This window comes from Artemia sp. Qi Xiang Cuo, chromosome 13, assembly GCF_049724085.1.
Source record: "Artemia sp. Qi Xiang Cuo chromosome 13, ASM4972408v1, whole genome shotgun sequence".
Classification (NCBI taxonomy): domain Eukaryota; kingdom Metazoa; phylum Arthropoda; class Branchiopoda; order Anostraca; family Artemiidae; genus Artemia; species Artemia sp. Qi Xiang Cuo.
The window spans coordinates 63676612-63694922 of record NC_142806.1 but is presented as its reverse complement, the minus strand read 5'-3'; the positions used below and the strand labels follow the sequence as shown (position 1 = coordinate 63694922).

At 32.4% G+C, this 18311-nt stretch overlaps 1 protein-coding gene across 1 annotated transcript in view; it reads right to left on the bottom strand.

The window, feature by feature from the left end:
- Positions 1–12479, bottom strand: part of LOC148945542 (isovaleryl-CoA dehydrogenase, mitochondrial) — a 102999-nt gene extending 90520 nt beyond the window's left edge. Inside the window, exons 1-2 of the mRNA XM_089098610.1 lie at positions 12323–12479; positions 5349–5438 (exon numbers count right to left, since the gene is read on the bottom strand). Coding sequence (XP_088954736.1) covers positions 5349–5438; positions 12323–12454 — 222 coding nt within the window. The 5' untranslated portion in view covers positions 12455–12479. The remainder of the gene's footprint in view (positions 1–5348; positions 5439–12322) is intronic.
- Positions 12480–18311: the final 5832 nt, after the last annotated feature.

The following is an 18311-nucleotide window of genomic DNA, read 5'->3' as shown; positions in this document are numbered from 1 at the left end:
ACTTATCAGTTTAAGATTTTATTCCATTATAATTTTCATTTTCAAGATTGTAATGTAACTACTAAGAAAATATTTATTATATAATTCGTTGTCAGTGAAGCGCCGATTTTGCAGTAGCCTTCAGAGTTTTACAGTTAGGGAAGGGGACAGATGCCAAACTCTTGTTTGTAGTGAAAACTATATTTGTCTTGAACAGTCTTGGAAAGAAATAACAAAATTAAACAGAATATTTGATGTATAATGACTTTATATTTGTAATATAATTTGTTATCAGTAAAGCGCCAATGACGTAGTAGGCTTTACACTTTTACAGTTAGGGAAGGGGGTGGTAGCCAAAATTTGTTTGTAGAGAAAACTATATTTTACTAGAACATTTGGAAAGAACAAATAAAATCAAAGTGAATATTTGATATATAACAATTTTAAATTTGTAATATAATTCATTGTCAGGGATGCGCCAACAACGTAGTAGGCTTACGACTTTTACAGTTAGGAAAGAAGGCAGTCATCCCCCCCCCCTTTTTTATAGCAGGAGACGCGAACGAACTAAGTCTTAATTATCTGTGCAATGATCAGAAGCATAAGTAAATTGTTGATTTCCCTACTACAAAAGGTGGAACCAGTTTGGATGTTATTTGCACCAACCTTTAAACCTTCTACAATATTCCAACTACCCCTCCCCTCCCCCTCGGTGGTAGCTATCATTTCATGCTACTTTTGAAACCACTGCTAGTTTTCAAAACAAATTACTGAATTTCTGAATTTTCGTACCGCCCAATAACAAGTCAAGGTCTTTTTTATTTTGGATCTTGGATTACGTCCGAGAGTTGGGATGATGTATTGTCGTGTGTAAATCTTAATTCAAAGGTTATTTTGTTTCAAACAAATCTAGTGACAAATTACCAAAATTGTTTCCCAGATGTTACCAACAAGGTTGAAACTAAAAATTTTTCGCCTTGGAAAGAAAGGGGAATCCTCAACCCTCCGTAAACAAACTAAGAGAGAAATACGTCGTGCTGCTTTGCGTTATGGTAAGAATAAATTAAATTACTTTAAACAGAGCAAACCTCAGCAATGGTTTAAGAAAGTGGAAGAAATAGGGGGTCGGTCGTAATAGAACCTTGATTTTCTTCTGGATGATCCGCCTGAACAGACAGCCAATGAGCTTAATAAACACCTAGCTTGCATTGTGGAAACTTTCCTCCCTCCCTCGGAAAACCAGCTAATCCCTGAAACTCCAAAAGATAAAATCCCGCAAATTTCAGCGAAGCAAATAATAGAAAAAAAATACAGAAACTGAAAAAAAACTAGTATTTGTCCCATTGATATCCCAATTGATCTAATAAAAGCATTCCCTGATAAACTATCAACACCCTTTGTTAGTATTTTTAATGATATTAGTGATTCCGGATGTTACCCGTCTTGTTTTTAAGCTGGGCTATATTACTCCAATCCAAAAGAAGGGAGGCGTGAACGATTTTACTGGAGTACGACCAATCCCCTTAACCCCAATTTTTCAAAAATGTACGAGGGTTTCATAGCGAATTTGTTAAAGGCAGAGATTCTTGATCTTATTGACTTACAACGATTTGGAAACCTGAAGGAGATATCTACTTCACACTATCTTGTTAGTCTTCTTGACACCGTTCTTAAAAACCTTGAAAACCCTGATACTTGGTTGAATCTTTTATTAATTGATCTCCAGAAAGCATTCGACAGTCTTGGTATTCGAAAGCATTCGAAAGCATTCAGAAAGCATACTTGGTTGAATCTTTTATTAATTGATCTCCAGAAGGCGTTCAACCTAATTGACTACAAGATCCTCTTAAATAAACTGCTGGCGGAGTTTCAAGTGAGTCCCTTTCTAGTTAAAAGTATTGCCTCCTTTTTAACAAATCATTTTCAAGTGCTTAAATATAAAATGTTTATTCCGATCCCCTTCCTATCTGTTGTTGGGTGCCTTAGGGAACTCTGATGGGTCCAATTTTATTTCTTATAATGGTGAATAGCCTCATGACTGACCACACAGAGCGATGGAAGTATGGGAACGACCTGTCTGCACTTGAGGTTTGTCGACGAAATATTAAAAGTTGAACTATTACATAACTTGACAATGTCACGCTGGATGTTTTTTTCTCGAAGATAAAAAGTTAAGGTTACTAATTCCTCATTCATGACAGTTAATTTTTTAAAATCACCCCCTTCTTTCACTAACCACATTTCTCCCCAAATCTGTCACATGCATTAAACTACTTGGGATGACAATTACTAATGGCATGAAGTGGGATACACACGTTCAAAACATCCTAAAACAAGCTACCCCTACGGTTTCCCTTCTAAACTTTTGATGAAATTTTCCTGCCCCCCTATGGATCTTCTTCCGATTTATCGTTCTTTTCTCCAGCCAATGCAGAAATATGCTTGTCCACTGCAGCATTTCGATCTTTCTTCAGAACATATTTATAAGATTGAAAGTGTCCAAAAACAAGCACTTAGAATCATAAAAGGTGAAGAGAAAGTTCCATATCATTATCTACTAGGTAAGTTCAAGCTCACCATGTTGGCCGAGAGAAGGAACCTCCTATGCCTTCATTTCAGTACCAAGGCCCTGTCTGTTCCACGATTACGTTCCATCATTCCCGAACCCTCCCCTCCCACCCACAACAGACCATCCTAAACAACAACAGACAAAATCCCAAAAAGTTCCCAGACTGACTCCCATCCCCGCTAAACATGAAAGATATTGCAAGAGTTTTGTACCAAATTTTGTTGAGTTGTATAATAACCAGGAAAATTAGTCTTTAATTTTATTGTTATCTATTAATTTTTTTTCATTTTTGACTTTTTGAGTAAATTTTACGCATATTAATTGAACGCGAATTATGAAGGATTTCCTTTATATATATATATATATATATATATATATATATATATATATATATATATATATATATATATATATATATATATATATATATATATATATATATATATATATATATATATATATATATATATATATATATATATATATATATATATATATATATATATATATATATATATATATATATATATATATATATATATATATATATATATATATATATATATATATATATATATATATATATATATATATATATATAAAAAAAAAAATATATATATATATATATATATATATATATATATATATATATATATATATATAAAAAAAAAAAAAAAAAAAAAAAAAAAAAAAAAAAAAAAAATATATATATATATATATATATATATATATATATATATATATATATATATATATATATATATATATATATATATATATATATATATATATATATATATATATATATATATATATATATATATATATATATATATATATATATATATATATATATATATATATATATATATATATATATATATATATATATATATATATATATATATATATATATATATATATATATATATATATATATATATATATATATATATATATATATATAGTGCCTATTGAGATATATATATATATAGTGCCTTTGAGATATATATATATATAGTGCCTTTGAGATATATATATATATAGTGCCTTTGAGATATACATATATAGTGCTTTTTTTACATAAAATTCATATTCGGCAAACATGCTGTGAAAGAAATTTTTAAAATAAAATTCTATTCCATTCCATCCCATAATCAAACTTTTGTTCATACGGAAAACTATATTTGTCTTGAACAATCTTGGAAAGAACGAATAAAATTAAAATGAATATTTGATATATAATGATATATGTTGTAAAATTTAGTTAGAAAATGGCTGTGTATTTTCGTTGGCAATATTTTCAGCGCTAAAGTATCCCACCAGGCATGTGCGCTGTTTTGTGACATTTATTTATGTACGTGTTATAAATAAAAATATTCTACTCTTCTAAAAAATTAATTGCTGAAATCCCATAAGTTCAAAATTTTATTTTTCTGTAATTTTTATTTCAATGTTAAAATAACTACAAAAGAGAATATTTGCAATATATTATCTATATTCGCAATATAAATGTTTGTTTGTTTTAAGCTTGATTGGCATATTCAAATTACGTTTTATCGTTTTAAGATTATTTATTCATTCATATTAGCGTCTTTTGTGTGTTTGTTTGCACTGACTGTTTATTTAAGCTCTGTTTGTTTTCAATTTCATTTATTCTTTAATAATAATTTCTGGTCGTTTGAGGTTTGAATTATTATAGGTTTTTATTTCTGCTGATCTTAAGTTTATCGTGGCCTTTACTTTTCTTTGAAAAACTTCTTTTTCGGAAAGTTTTTATTAATTAATTCTAGATAAGCCTCAGCAAAAAAAAAAGAACATTGAGCAAACTACCTTATAAGCCAGGTAATTTGGAGATAACTAGATGAAATTAATAACTTTTTGATTTTTACAGCATATGTTGGTTTTACTCATTTTAAGATTTATTTATTCAGGTATATTAGTACCTGTTGAATGTTTGTTTGCAATAATTGTTTATTTAATTTTTGTTCGTTTTGTGTTTTATTTATACATGAACAGTAAAAGATCTTTGTTCGTTTTTAGCTTCATTTTCATATTCAATTTAAGTTTTACTTGTTTATTCATTTATATAATTAGTTATGTTATTTTTTTAATGATAGTTCATTTAATTTCTGTTCATTTTGGGTTTCACATTCTTTAATAGTAATTTCTGGTTGATTTGGGTTTTGAGTTATTATGGGTTTTTATTTCTGCTGATCTTAAATTTAATATGGCCTTTACTTTTCTTTGAAAATTTTTTTTTCTCTTTTTTTTAATTAATTATACAAAAAACAATTTGCTCAGAATGAAATAAGTAGTATTAAATCACACGCCCTCCATACCATAGAAAAAAAAGACTCGGGCCCCGTAAATTATTAATTAATTATAAAATTATTAATTATTAATAAAAGATGTAACTTTCAAGCTACTTATTCAACAACGTCCGTTCGTAAATGAAAAAAGGCAAACAAAAATAAACGGATTAATTTAAAAGCCACCTAAAATTCTGGTTGGAAAAAGAGGGGGAGCGAAAATCTCCTATTTTTTTCAGGAGCAGCTTCTCATTTATATTTGTATGAATTTTTGAATCTTGGGGGGGGGGCTGTCCCTAATTCTCGCAAGAAGACGTTTTGCTTATGGAAAGAAAAACTAATCATAAATGACAGAAATTTAGGCAGATAATGGAATGATTATTCTCCATTAATCATAATCTTTCTTATAAATCTGATATACACATTTTGTATAAGGTTTATAGCTATAAAAGCATCTTTTTTCAATAAAATAACGACAAAATACTTACTCTTCTTTCAGGAAAGTCATCAAGCTTATCAATAAGAGCAGCTTTGGGTGCCAACTCCTTTTGAAACAGATCAAAAATAGTGTTTCTTAGCTGAAAATAAATAAAAAATAAATACATTATATTCTATGGAGTCATCAAGAGTCTATGGAGTCATTATAGTCAAGTCAAGTTATTATAGTTATAGTCATAGTCAAGTCATCTATGGAGTCTATGGAGTCATTATATTCTATGGTGTCATCAAGCTTATCAATAAGAGCAGCTTTGGGTGCCAACTCCTTTTGAAACAGATCAAAAACAGTTTTTCTTAGCTGAAAATAAATAAAAAATAAATACATTATATTCTATGGAGTCATCAAGAGTCTATGGAGTCATTATAGTCAAGTCAAGTTATTATAGTTATAGTCATAGTCAAGTCATCTATGGAGTCTATGGAGTCATTATATTCTATGGTGTCATCAAGCTTATCAATAAGAGCAGCTTTGGGTGCCAACTCCTTTTGAAACAGATCAAAAACAGTTTTTCTTAGCTGAAAATAAATAAAAAATAAATACATTATATTCTATGGAGTCATCAAGAGTCTATGGAGTCATTATAGTCAAGTCAAGTTATTATAGTTATAGTCATAGTCAAGTCATCTATGGAGTTTATGGAGTCATTATATTCTATGGAGTCATCAAGCTTATCAATAAGAGCAGCTTTGGGTGCCAACTCCTTTTGAAACAGATCAAAAACAGTTTTTCTTAGCTGAAAATAAATAAAAAATAAATACATTATATTCTATGGAGTCATCAAGAGTCTATGGAGTCATTATAGTCAAGTCAAGTTATTATAGTTATAGTCATAGTCAAGTCATCTATGGAGTCATTATATTCTATGGAGTCATCAAGCTTATCAATAAGAGCAGCTTTGGGTGCCAACTCCTTTTGAAACAGATCAAAAATAGTGTTTCTTAGCTGAAAATAAATAAAAAATAAATACATTATATTCTATGGAGTCATCAAGAGTCTATGGAGTCATTATAGTCAAGTCAAGTTATTATAGTTATAGTCATAGTCAAGTCATCTATGGAGTTTATGGAGTCATTATATTCTATGGAGTCATCAAGCTTATCAATAAGAGCAGCTTTGGCTGCCAACTCCTTTTGAAACAGATCAAAAATAGTTTTTCTTAGCTGAAAATAAATAAAAAATAAATACATTATATTCTATGGAGTCATCAAGAGTCTATGGAGTCATTATAGTCAAGTCAAGTTATTATAGTTATAGTCATAGTCAAGTCATCTATGGAGTATATGGAGTCATTATATTCTATGGAGTCATCAAGCTTATCAATAAGAGCAGCTTTGGGTGCCAACTCCTTTTGAAACAGATCAAAAACAGTTTTTCTTAGCTGAAAATAAATAAAAAATAAATACATTATATTCTATGGAGTCATCAAGAGTCTATGGAGTCATTATAGTCAAGTCAAGTTATTATAGTTATAGTCATAGTCAAGTCATCTATGGAGTCTATGGAGTCATTATATTCTATGGAGTCATCAAGCTTATCAATAAGAGCAGCTTTGGGTGCCAACTCCTTTTGAAACAAATCAAAACAGTTTTTCTTAGCTGAAAATAAATAAATACATTATATTCTATGGAGTCATCAAGAGTCTATGGAGTCATTATAGTCAAGTCAAGTTATTATAGTTATAGTCTAGTCAAGTCATCTATGGAGTCTATGGAGTCATTATATTCTATGGAGTCATCAAGCTTATCAATAAGAGCAGCTTTGGGTGCCAACTCCTTTTGAAACAGATCAAAAAAAGTTTTTCTTAGCTGAAAATAAATAAAAAATAAATACATTATATTCTATGGAGTCATCAAGAGTCTATGGAGTCATTATAGTCAAGTCAAGTTATTATAGTTATAGTCATAGTCAAGTCATCTATGGAGTCTATGGAGTCATTATATTCTATGGAGTCATCAAGATTATCAATAAGAGCAGCTTTGGGTGCCAACTCCTTTTGAAACAGATCAAAAACAGTTTTTCTTAGCTGAAAATAAATAAAAAATAAATACATTATATTCTATGGAGTCATCAAGAGTCTATGGAGTCATTATAGTCAAGTCAAGTTATTATAGTTATAGTCATAGTCAAGTCATCTATGGAGTCTATGGAGTCATTATATTCTATGGAGTCATCAAGCTTATCAATAAGAGCAGCTTTGGGTGCCAACTCCTTTTGAAACAAATCAAAACAGTTTTTCTTAGCTGAAAAAAAAAAAAAATACATTATATTCTATGGATTTACTTATCAGAGTAACATAGCTTGCTTAATGTAAATCAGGTCTAACAAAGAACAGAAGCAGTCTTTTTACAAACACACTGGAATAGGCTAAATATCACTATGACAAAAAAAAAACTAGTTATCAAAGAAAGAACTTAAAAGGTACATGCACAAATCTAGATAGAGCAAAAGGGTATCCCATAGTAAAGCCAAAATTTGTTTATCTAAAAATACTATATATCATAGTTTCTTTAGCACCAAAGGGGTGGTTTTTTTTAGAAAACAGTCAATCATATCAGAAATACAAATTCCAAATAGTGTATGTGCATTTAAAATCTCCCCTTATCCAAAATAATTAAGGAAATGAGAAGTTCAGCTGGAATTTCTTTTTGAAAACCTGAAAAATGAATTCACTGAAACATATCTTTCTTGTTGAGTATGTTAGCATTGATATAAGGCACTTCTTTTTTTTTTAATTTTTTAGCTTAGTCTGAGTAGCAGTTCAGACTCAGAGGTGGATCTGGACCCCCCCCCCCCCCTGGCATGGTGCAGTGCACTTTTGGGTTGTTTTCATTTATATTTACACAAATCTGTCAAAAAAAACAATTTGACAAAGATATATTTTTAAGTTGCAAAACTAAATTCTATCTTTCTAAATTCTTATTATATCATAATATATATTATATAAACTTATATATTATATTATATTATATATTATATATATTATATAAACTTATAATATATAAACTTTTATAATATATAAACTTTATATATTATATAAACTTATATATTATATAAACTAAATTCTTATTATATCAAGTTTTACCACAAATCCAACCTTATCTGTAGGCCTACGTTGATTTTGAATTGAAGTTATCAAGTATTTTGCAGTAGGTTGCATCAAGACATGGCTAATTGTAGACAGAGAAAAGCCAAGACAGATAGTTCAAGTAATTGAGAGGCAAATGTTTAAATGGCTGGGGCTGTATTCACAATGGGTTTGTGCATAGGTTTAAAAAGACATTCCTGATGGTTAACATTGATTGAAGATAACTTCATTTACATTAAACAAGTCTGGAAGAAGAGAAAGTCTAAGTTCTTGAGAACTCATAAATGGTTGTGTGGGTACAGACCTAGTATTATGCCACGAAATTTTCTAACATATGGGAGGTATTTTTTATCTGTGGCTTGGGGATAGATAGACATAAAAGCCACAGTTTAATCCTAGTTCCTAAGTTTTTGTCTACAACAACCAAAAATCTGTTTGAAATATAAACTCTAGCACAGCATCTTACTCTCAGGGATTTAAAAAAAATCTCTCCCATTTTCTTTATATTATTCTCAATTTTTCAGCAAATTTTTGAAGGGTAAAACCTGGTTATTGAAATTACACATCTTACCCAACCACCCCCCTCCCCCCCCCAAAAAAAAAACTAAATAGCTTAGAAAAGTTTACTTTGTTGTTGTTTTTTTTTTTTTTTTTTAACTGGCAATGTGAAGCTATTGCTGATGAGAAATGAGCACTGAAAATAATGGCAACACCACAAAATCAGGAAGCTTTTAAATTTAGCACAGGATTATATCTGGTCCTACTAGGAAGGAATAAGGGTAGAATTATGACAGCAGTGAGAACTATAGGTCAACTTGTTATGCAAAAGAGCATTGGATAAGGAATCAGACACTATATTACTTTTTTTCATCTGCTTTCCATCCTGTCACCAACAATTAAAAAAAAAAGCAGACTTTAGAATCAATGTTGACAAACCAGGTGAAATGATACCAGATTTCAAAGTACTTCTGCACAGAAACACTGAATGGAATAAGATTAATAAAATAATGTAAAAATTAGGTTGTCTATCAATTTGTTACACAAAATTATTATACTAACAAATTACAACTTGCCAAGTGAATATGTATTAGGTCAAATCTAGTTCTAATACAACAAAAATATTCTTACTTGAAGATTCTATTTCTGAACTAGCTACAGTACTGAAAAAAATAATTTCATTTTATATTACTGTCACAATTATACAAACCAACAATTTTTTTTATCGTTAAACCAATTCCTAAGTAATATCAGAATTTCACCTAAAATTCCACAGTGAAGGCTAAGGAGAGGGGTAGACATTTGAAGGAAGCACAGCCAACTACCTTAAATTCTTACTTATCTCATTCTTAAAAGCTGATTGATTTACTCCCTCCCCCCAAATAGAGCAGTGTATCACAAATACATCTTAACCCCCCCCCCCCATACAGCCCTTAATGGGGCTGGATATAGCCCTAGGCTGTAAACAACAGTTTGTTGATTTTATGGGCTTACATTCAGAGGTATTACTAACCAAAACGTCTGGGGGAGCAATAAATTCTATGGCTAACTATTCACTTTTACTGACTAATTTGGGTGATACTGCTATTAATTTTATTTCATATTTTTATCAACTAAAAATGATTTTCTTTTATTAATTTTACATCATAAGAATTGATTGCTGTGGAATAAAAAACAAATCAAAAATATTGTGGTGGTTATGTCTCTACGTCTCTGGTGGTTATATCCCTCATCTTAACAAAGAGAACAGTACCAAGGTTACTAATCCAAAAGGTATTGCTGATATGTTGAATGATAGCTTTGCCACAAATTTTTCTACCAAGTCATTGCTGAATCTGACTCCTGCAATGGAATTACACTCAATTCTTACATCTATACCTATCCCTGTTATTACCTTACCTTAGATCTGCCTGTCCCACCAGCCAAACTTGCCAATTTTTTCTGAATTGGGCAGCTGTGTATATGTCTTCCCAATTAGGTTGAAGAGAAGCATAGATCAGACTGGAATGTTTGTTTCAAAATGGTCTGAGGTCTTCCCTGTCTTTGACTTCTGTTTGGGTGCTAATGTAAAGTGGCTTTTGGGATCTGAGTGTCCTGCATTTGGAGAAAATGGCCCAAGTACCTCCACCTCCAAGCTCTAATGATGTCAGTCACAAGAGGCTGGTTGGCAGATTTGCAGACTTTTTCACTTGTGATTCTGTCTGACCAATAAAAATTTTAAATTTTGTGAGGACAATTGTTCTCAAATGCGAGGATTCTCTTCTTCTGTTGTTGGTTCTAACTCCAGGTTTTGGCTGTGTAAAGGAGGACTGGGATGACACTGCTGTTGAGTAATTTTTCAACTTCCATATGCAGTTGAGCCTACTGAAGATGGTGTTCACCTAACTTGTTCTGGTTAATCACAAACCAAAATTGAAATTTATTTTATTCTTAACAAAGTATCAAATAGTCATTACGTCATCTCTGCAATTTACTCTTAGGCCAAGTTGGCTTGATTTTTTGCTGACCCTGTTTAGAAGCTCTTGCAGATGTTGTTTGCATGACTGTAGCATTGTAATGCCATCTGCAAAATCTAGGTCCCTAACTGTCACTTTGGCAGAAAGTTTGATACCATTGGTTGTAGAGAATGAAGTCAATGATTATCAGTGTTGATGATTATCAGCATTTTGAGGACAAATATGAGGTCAGTACAGGAGCAGTTTGGATGGAAGCCATGTTGCTGCTCACATAGGTGTCTGTCAAGATGTGGTTTTATTCTGTTGAGGATTATGAGAGCAAACAACTTTCCTGGGATTGAAAGGAGGCAGATACCACACCAGGTATTCACAATTTGTGGCATTTCCTTTTTGAAAAGTTTCACCAGGGTGCTTCTAGTCAAATCTTTAGGCACTTTTTCTAACTCCCTCATTGTCTTGAAGAATTTGATCCACAAGATTATGCAAGGAATGACAATTGTCTTGGCATTTCTGCTGTGACTCTGTCTTTACCTGGGGACTGTCCAGTTTTCAATTGTTTATCCACCACACAAATGAACTTTACCCCAACCTCTATATATACCAATTCAGGGTTGGCTATATATTTGCACTTTTTGGGGGGGGTGGGTAGTTTATTTCTGATGCAAATGAGGGGTATGTTTATGTGCAAATATATACCCTGAATTGGTATATATAGAGGTGGGGGTAAAATTTATGGTAAAGTTCTACAAAATCATATTATTGAGTTAGGACAAAAGTGAATACACCATTCAATTCCATTTTTTATGCTGATTACAAATATAATAAGCATTTCCATCGGAAATGAATTTTAGCCCCCCCCCTATATAGGCCAATTCAGGGTTAGGTTAGGTATAGCCTATAAAGGCTATATCCAATAAATGCTTATTATATTCATAATCAGCATAAAAAAAGGCATCGAATGGTGTATTCACTTTATTCCTAACTCAATAATATGATTTCGTAGAATTTTACCAGATTCATTTGTGACAAAAATGATTTTTTTTTAATTTGTAAAGTGCATAGAAAAAGGCATCAAGTGGTAGGCATATGTTCACTTCATTCATAAGTCAATAATATAAGCAGCAAAATATTTACCCAAATGCTTACATTATTTGATTTTCCTCATCAGCAGTTGGTTCATGACAACCAATTCAGCTAATTTAAAAAATAGCCTAACAAAATTGCAAAACTTCTTTTAGGTTGACCCAAATCCCAGCTATATACACAAAAATAGGCCTAAAGCTTTCTGGCCATTCCTGTAGCTTAACAAATATAGAAGGTACTGTAATAAATATCATTACTTTAAACTCATCAAGGAGAAATTAAGAGAACTAATAGGCTTGCCTAGTCTAGAATGCTCCAAATACAAATTAAGGAACTTAATACCTGTATTTGCTCATCACTTAATCCTGAGACTGTATCATCAATAGGGTAGGTTGACCCATTTCTTGAAGTTATAACAGAACAGGCTCGTCTTATATAACATAAATTAGATATTAATTTCCTTTGCAGAGCCATTGAGAAAATTCTTTTAAATTTTTTGTTTAAAGTGCCATCTAAGATAACATATGTGTTTTTTTACCGCTACAGAGTGGGTAGATCAGATATATTTAGTTTACTATAGACCTTCGTCGTTTTTGAAGCGCCACCCTCGGAGAGAAAAAGAACTACTCTTGGCAGCCATGTTGTTGGTAAAAATCCACATCTCTAATAGGAATACAGAAGAAAATAACAAATAAGGCCACTTTTTGTGGTCTTTTTCGAGTCTCATCAATGGGAGGACCATACTGTTGTGTTCCCTTGTGCAAAGAATCTTGGAAAAAATACCGAGACCTAAAACTACCTGACAGAGTGAGTAAAAACAGCTTCTTTTAGCCTTTAGCCCTAACATTGCATTTTCAGCTCCTAAGCCTGGTGAAGTATTTGGTGAGTTATAGGTTATAAAAAGCCTGATTGACTTGTAAATAAGTCAAATGAACTATAAAAAATAGCCTAGACTGTAATTTAACTTTGGGTTGGTAATACTAGTGGTTAAAAGGGCTATCTACATGGTATGGACTGATAAGTTTGTTTAGGCCTATTGATATGCAGACAATGAACCTCCCTCCTAATCGTTCAGATATGGTCCTGAACTATGTAGGCCATTTTGTATTGTTCCTTTGCTAATACAGGTTTGATGTACCCATTAAAATCGCAGCAGGCTATAAGGGATTTCAAAGAAGTTATTGAATAAGTATTTTTTTAAATGTGTTTAAAATGTGGGTTGGTAATTCTAGTAGTTAAAAGGGCTATCTTTGTGGTAGTGCCTGATAAGCTTGTTTAGGCCTATGCTGTGCAGGCAATGCACCCTCTCCAAGTGTTTCCAAATATGGTCCTTGGACTATATAGGAACTGCAAAGGAATTGTTGAATAAATATTATTTAAGACGTAGATAAATATGAAGAAAACTATGGTAATGTAATCAATAAAGTGTATTACACTTTATAAAGGAAGACTGTTATGGTCTTATTGTTTTCTTTTTGCAGGCCTACCCATTATATATCTGATAGACAATCAGAGGTAAATTTTCAGCAGTTCATATTATTGACTTACAAATAAAGTAAACATACTACTTGATGCTCTTTTTATGCTCTTAACAAATATAATGATCATTTTTGTCAAAATTAATCCTACCCCCATCCCTAGGCTATATATATACCACTTCCGGTTCTCTCTGGGCGCATTAGAGGAAGGGGGGGGTATATTTTAAAATTAACACTCATTTTTATAAGAAATAAAATTTACCCCCACTGCCCTCTTGTGCAAATATAAACCCCGAATTAGTAGGCTATATATAGAGGTGGGGGTAAAATTCATTTATAAAAAAAAATATTGTTATATTTGAAAAGAGCATAAAAAAGGCATGTAGTATGTTTAGTTTATATGTAAATCAATGATATGAACTATCAAAAATTTACACAATCAGAATTAGAGGGGTAGTGTCTGGGTGACAACTATCATAGTGAGAAAGTATAAATTCAGGAATCTAAAAGTTCCAGTTGTATTGACAGGTTTTAGGATTTAGTTGTAATAGCACTTTTTGTTACATTTAGAAACAGTAACAAAGGGGGACTAATTAATAAATTTCTTTTTTTTTAACCATGTTCCCATCAGGGGCATAGCTCCAGCATTTGATAAAATTCTACTTAAGCTACTTTTGGCAATCTTAGAAAAGGGACAGGTTAGGAAAATGAAACTTTCAGGGATGGGTCTACAGGCTAAAGTATGTACTGAGAAGGTGTTCTGAAGTTTCTACCTCCGTTCCCCCCTCTAGAGGGCCTTGCCTTTGATTTTTAGTGAAACCTTGTAAAATAGATCTTTCTGCTTAAATGAATTAGGCCTACAACAACAAAATTTTCAGCTTCACAACTTTGCTCAATCCCAAGTATTAAGGTCTTAAAGATACACAAATACATTTCCTATATTAAAAAAAACCCATTGATATGGCTTAAAATTCTACTCAAATAACAGGAATTCTATTTTCAGAACTAAAGCCAGAGAAAAAGAAACCAATAACTGAAAATTAAGGTAAAGACTTGTTTTGTCAAATTTCAATAGGTTGTACCTGTTATGTAGGTAAATTTTAGGACCCTTTAGCAGGAGAAGGAGTGGAGGTAGGTCATTCAAAAAAAAATCCCAGGACATACCTTAGCAAGTAGATACCTATGTCTTCTTGTTAAAATTCTACTTTATATAATTTGGTATCTATTGTATATTGGTTTGTTTAGGAAAACCAAAGTGTCAGGGATGGATCTACTGGATTAATTGTGTCCTGGTATGGTATTGTGAAGTACCTACCTCCACTCCTCCCTCTAGAGGGCCCTGACCTTTGAAGACCTTTCAAAATCTTTATGTTATTAAAGTGAAACCTTGCAAAATAGTTTTTCTGCCTCCATGAAGTACAATAAAGATTTTTTTAAGTTCACAACTTTGCTGAATTACTCGTTATTAGTTGTTGAATTTATTCAAGTACATTTCCTAAATTTTGAAAAAATAAAACATGGATTAAAATTATACTCAAATGACAAAAATTGAATTTTCAGAACTAAAGCCAGAGAAAAAGAAACTGATAACTAAAAATTAAGGTAAAATGTTGTCTTGTCTAAAGTTCAATAAGTATAGACCTGTCATGTAGGCAAATTTTAGAACCCTCTAGAGAGAGAAGGAGTAAAGGTAGGTACTCCAAAATACCATCCTGGGACTTACTTCAGCCTGTAGATCCATCCTTCAGAATTTCATTTTCCGAACCTAGCTCCTTTTCAAGATAGCCAAAAGTAGCTAAAGTAGAATTTTATTCCAGCAATTTATTGGGGGGGGGGGGCAAAAATTCCATATTCAGTGGCGATATGATATTTTATTTTTTCCAATTTATTGGAAAATACTATGGTAATGTAGGTTAATCATTAAAGTGTATTGTACTTTATAAAGGAAGGATGTTATGGTCTTAGTGTTTTCTTTTTTACCCTGACTTATAATCCGAGACTTAGAAATCATAAGATCGTTAATGTGGAAGCTTGGTAATACCTTTCCAAAGTATGGTTTTGGCCCTGGATTCATAACTGAAAGTTTAATTTTCCTAACCTAACCCCTTTCCAAGAGCTCAAAAAGTGTAAACGATGTGATTACATGTCTGTCTTTTAGCAGTGTAAATCCTATTAATAACACTTAAAGATAAAGTCTTACCTTGCATATTTATGAGCCGAACTGGAAAGGTTATAATGACGGAACAAAGGTAGATTTCCCTCGTCCTTATAAGGTCAATTATTAACAAAGCTAATACCAATATCATGTTTTGTATCATAAAGCAATTAATTTTTAATTTTCACCGCATTTATTCACGACATTTTTTTGGTGGGGGATGGGGTAAACTAGGGGAATTTATCCCGAGAGGCACTGGGCATGGGTTATTTTCGATGGTGGGCTTACAAGTTTGGTGGGGGGACTCCCCCCCCCCAAAACAACCCACGGAGTATTACGGATCGGGGTTTGGTTCCGACTTGAGGTTTTCAGAGGTACTTGTTTTGGGTCCACTCGCTATGTAACTTTGAGTAAAGTCACATTGACCATTTATCATTTTTATCATTTAACTCTCTGAAATTTACTAGTGTTTCAATAAACGATCTTCTACTAAACAACTGTGTATCTTAGCTATATATATTTGAAATCTACCTTCCTTTCATAGTAAGTAAATTTGTTCCCTATGAAATAGAATTGAAAAGCATCAGGGTTAAGCATTTCAATCCACCTGTTCATTTTAAAAAGGAATAGTGCCAGTTGCAGCCATATTTATCATTTCTGGTGCTTGTACCCTATTTTGGTTTTGTTGTGGGAGGGGGATTATTTGATTGATGTGAGGGAGTAAAAACTTATTCTAAATTACCCAGTTGATATTGTAAGATAAAAGATTACCACAATTGAGTGTTTGATTCACTCATCTATCTAATTGAATGCTGATCGGTTCTGATGAAGTTATGTTACCTTTATCTTACAATATTACTTATAAATCAGAAGAGGAGAATTTGAAAGTATCTTTTTCTTCTTTACATTAGTTACCTAAATTTACACTTCAGAGCAAATTAAGATCCATCTTGATCTGTGAATTGTTCTAAAAAATTGCTCTAAAAATTGCTCCATTTTTTCTAAAAAGTTCTTTCACGTTCTTTGAATAATTTGGGCAAAGATGTGAATTGGTTTTGAAAAATTACGTTTTTAGTATCTAAATCAAAAAAGAAAACCGAAGGGAAGTGTTTGTACCCATCCCAAATTTTCTTGAATTGGCTGTGCTGTAATTTTCTAATTTTATGAAGCTGTTCTTATCTACTCACCCAACCTCCTGTGCTTTGTTGAGATTATATTCTTTGGTGTTGATCATAATATTTTGACAACCACTGGATGGGTACGATTGTTAATGAATTGTCCTGTCAGTGCCACAAAGCTTAAAAGTATATTTATTACAAAAAAACAAAAAAAAATCCTCCGGAGAAAGGTGCCGACGAAATTCCTTAGGGGGGCATTTGCCCCTTCTTGCCCCCCCCCCTAGTTATGCCACTGCATTCACCTATTACAGTAGTTTGAAATCCCTACAAATTTGACTTTGTTTATCTTGTATCTTGGTTTTATCTTCCAAAGTAATGGTGGATGGAGTTCTCATATTATCAAAGTGTTAAATGGGGAAGAGCTGCAACATTTTCACTTTTCAGGAATAAAATGAGTGGAATAAAGAATTTGTCTTTGCATAAGAGGGTTTTTTTTATCTAAGATTATGCCGATTCTCCATTACGGGACAGAGATCTGGGGACATGAGAACGCTGCCCAGTTAGAAAGCATTCAGCTAGGTTATTTTAAGAGATTGTACGGGTTGCATAAAAATTACCCATACCCAGTTTCTTAAAGGAGACATTGGACTATGGTCTCTTAAAAGTTATAGTACAGTCCAAAAGATAAAATTTTGGCTAAGGGTTGTAAAGGTACCCAGTGATAGGTTACTGAAGGCTTCAAATCCCTGTCATTAAAATCCCCTTTCAAGGGAATGAAAAAAATTATATTTCTGAAAAACCCAGAGGTATCCATACTTTTTACCCTTCACCCTTTTGGTTGTCACTGAACTTAGACTGTCGGTGAGCAGAGCAAGAACACTACTAAAATCAATAGTCAATGATCCAGTCAGAGTTTTCACATTCCTTAGTGGCTATCACTTCTTACGCTTCAATGCAGAATATGTTCCAGGTCAAAAACTGGTTTTCCTCCCTCTACAGAGGATTCAAGCTTGCAGTTCTATTTTAATTAAATGATTAGGGACGCAAAGGCTACTTGAGAGATTTTGGGAAGTGATAATCCCTGAGGAGTGTCAAAAATCTGACCGCTCATCAGCCCTTGTTACAACTATCATTCTAATAGTGGAATTATATTTCAGGTTTCCTTTGACAAGCTTCCAAGTGATAAAGGATCTGAGAAAGGAGTGGCTTGTGAAGATTCGAAGAGATGAAGGTCCCTTGTTCCAAATCTCAGATGCCTACACTAGAGTATGTTCTAGACATTTCAACACTGAGGACTTCTATGCTGGTTTTGTATCTGGAAGAAGAGAACTCACTTCCGTATATGAAAGGGGCTGTGCTCTCCTCAACGCCTCGCTCTTTACGCTACAGGTTGAAGTTCTAACAAAGCATTATAACACAAAAAAAAATTTCTCTTACAGAGCGAGGCTTGGCGGAGAGCACAGTCCAGTTTATATAAGGAAGCGAGGGTTTGGGGGGGGGCAGCCCCCCAACAACACTTCCTAATACCAGCATGGGTTAAGGTTCGAACTTGTGACTCAGCCTCTTTAACTCTTTAGAAA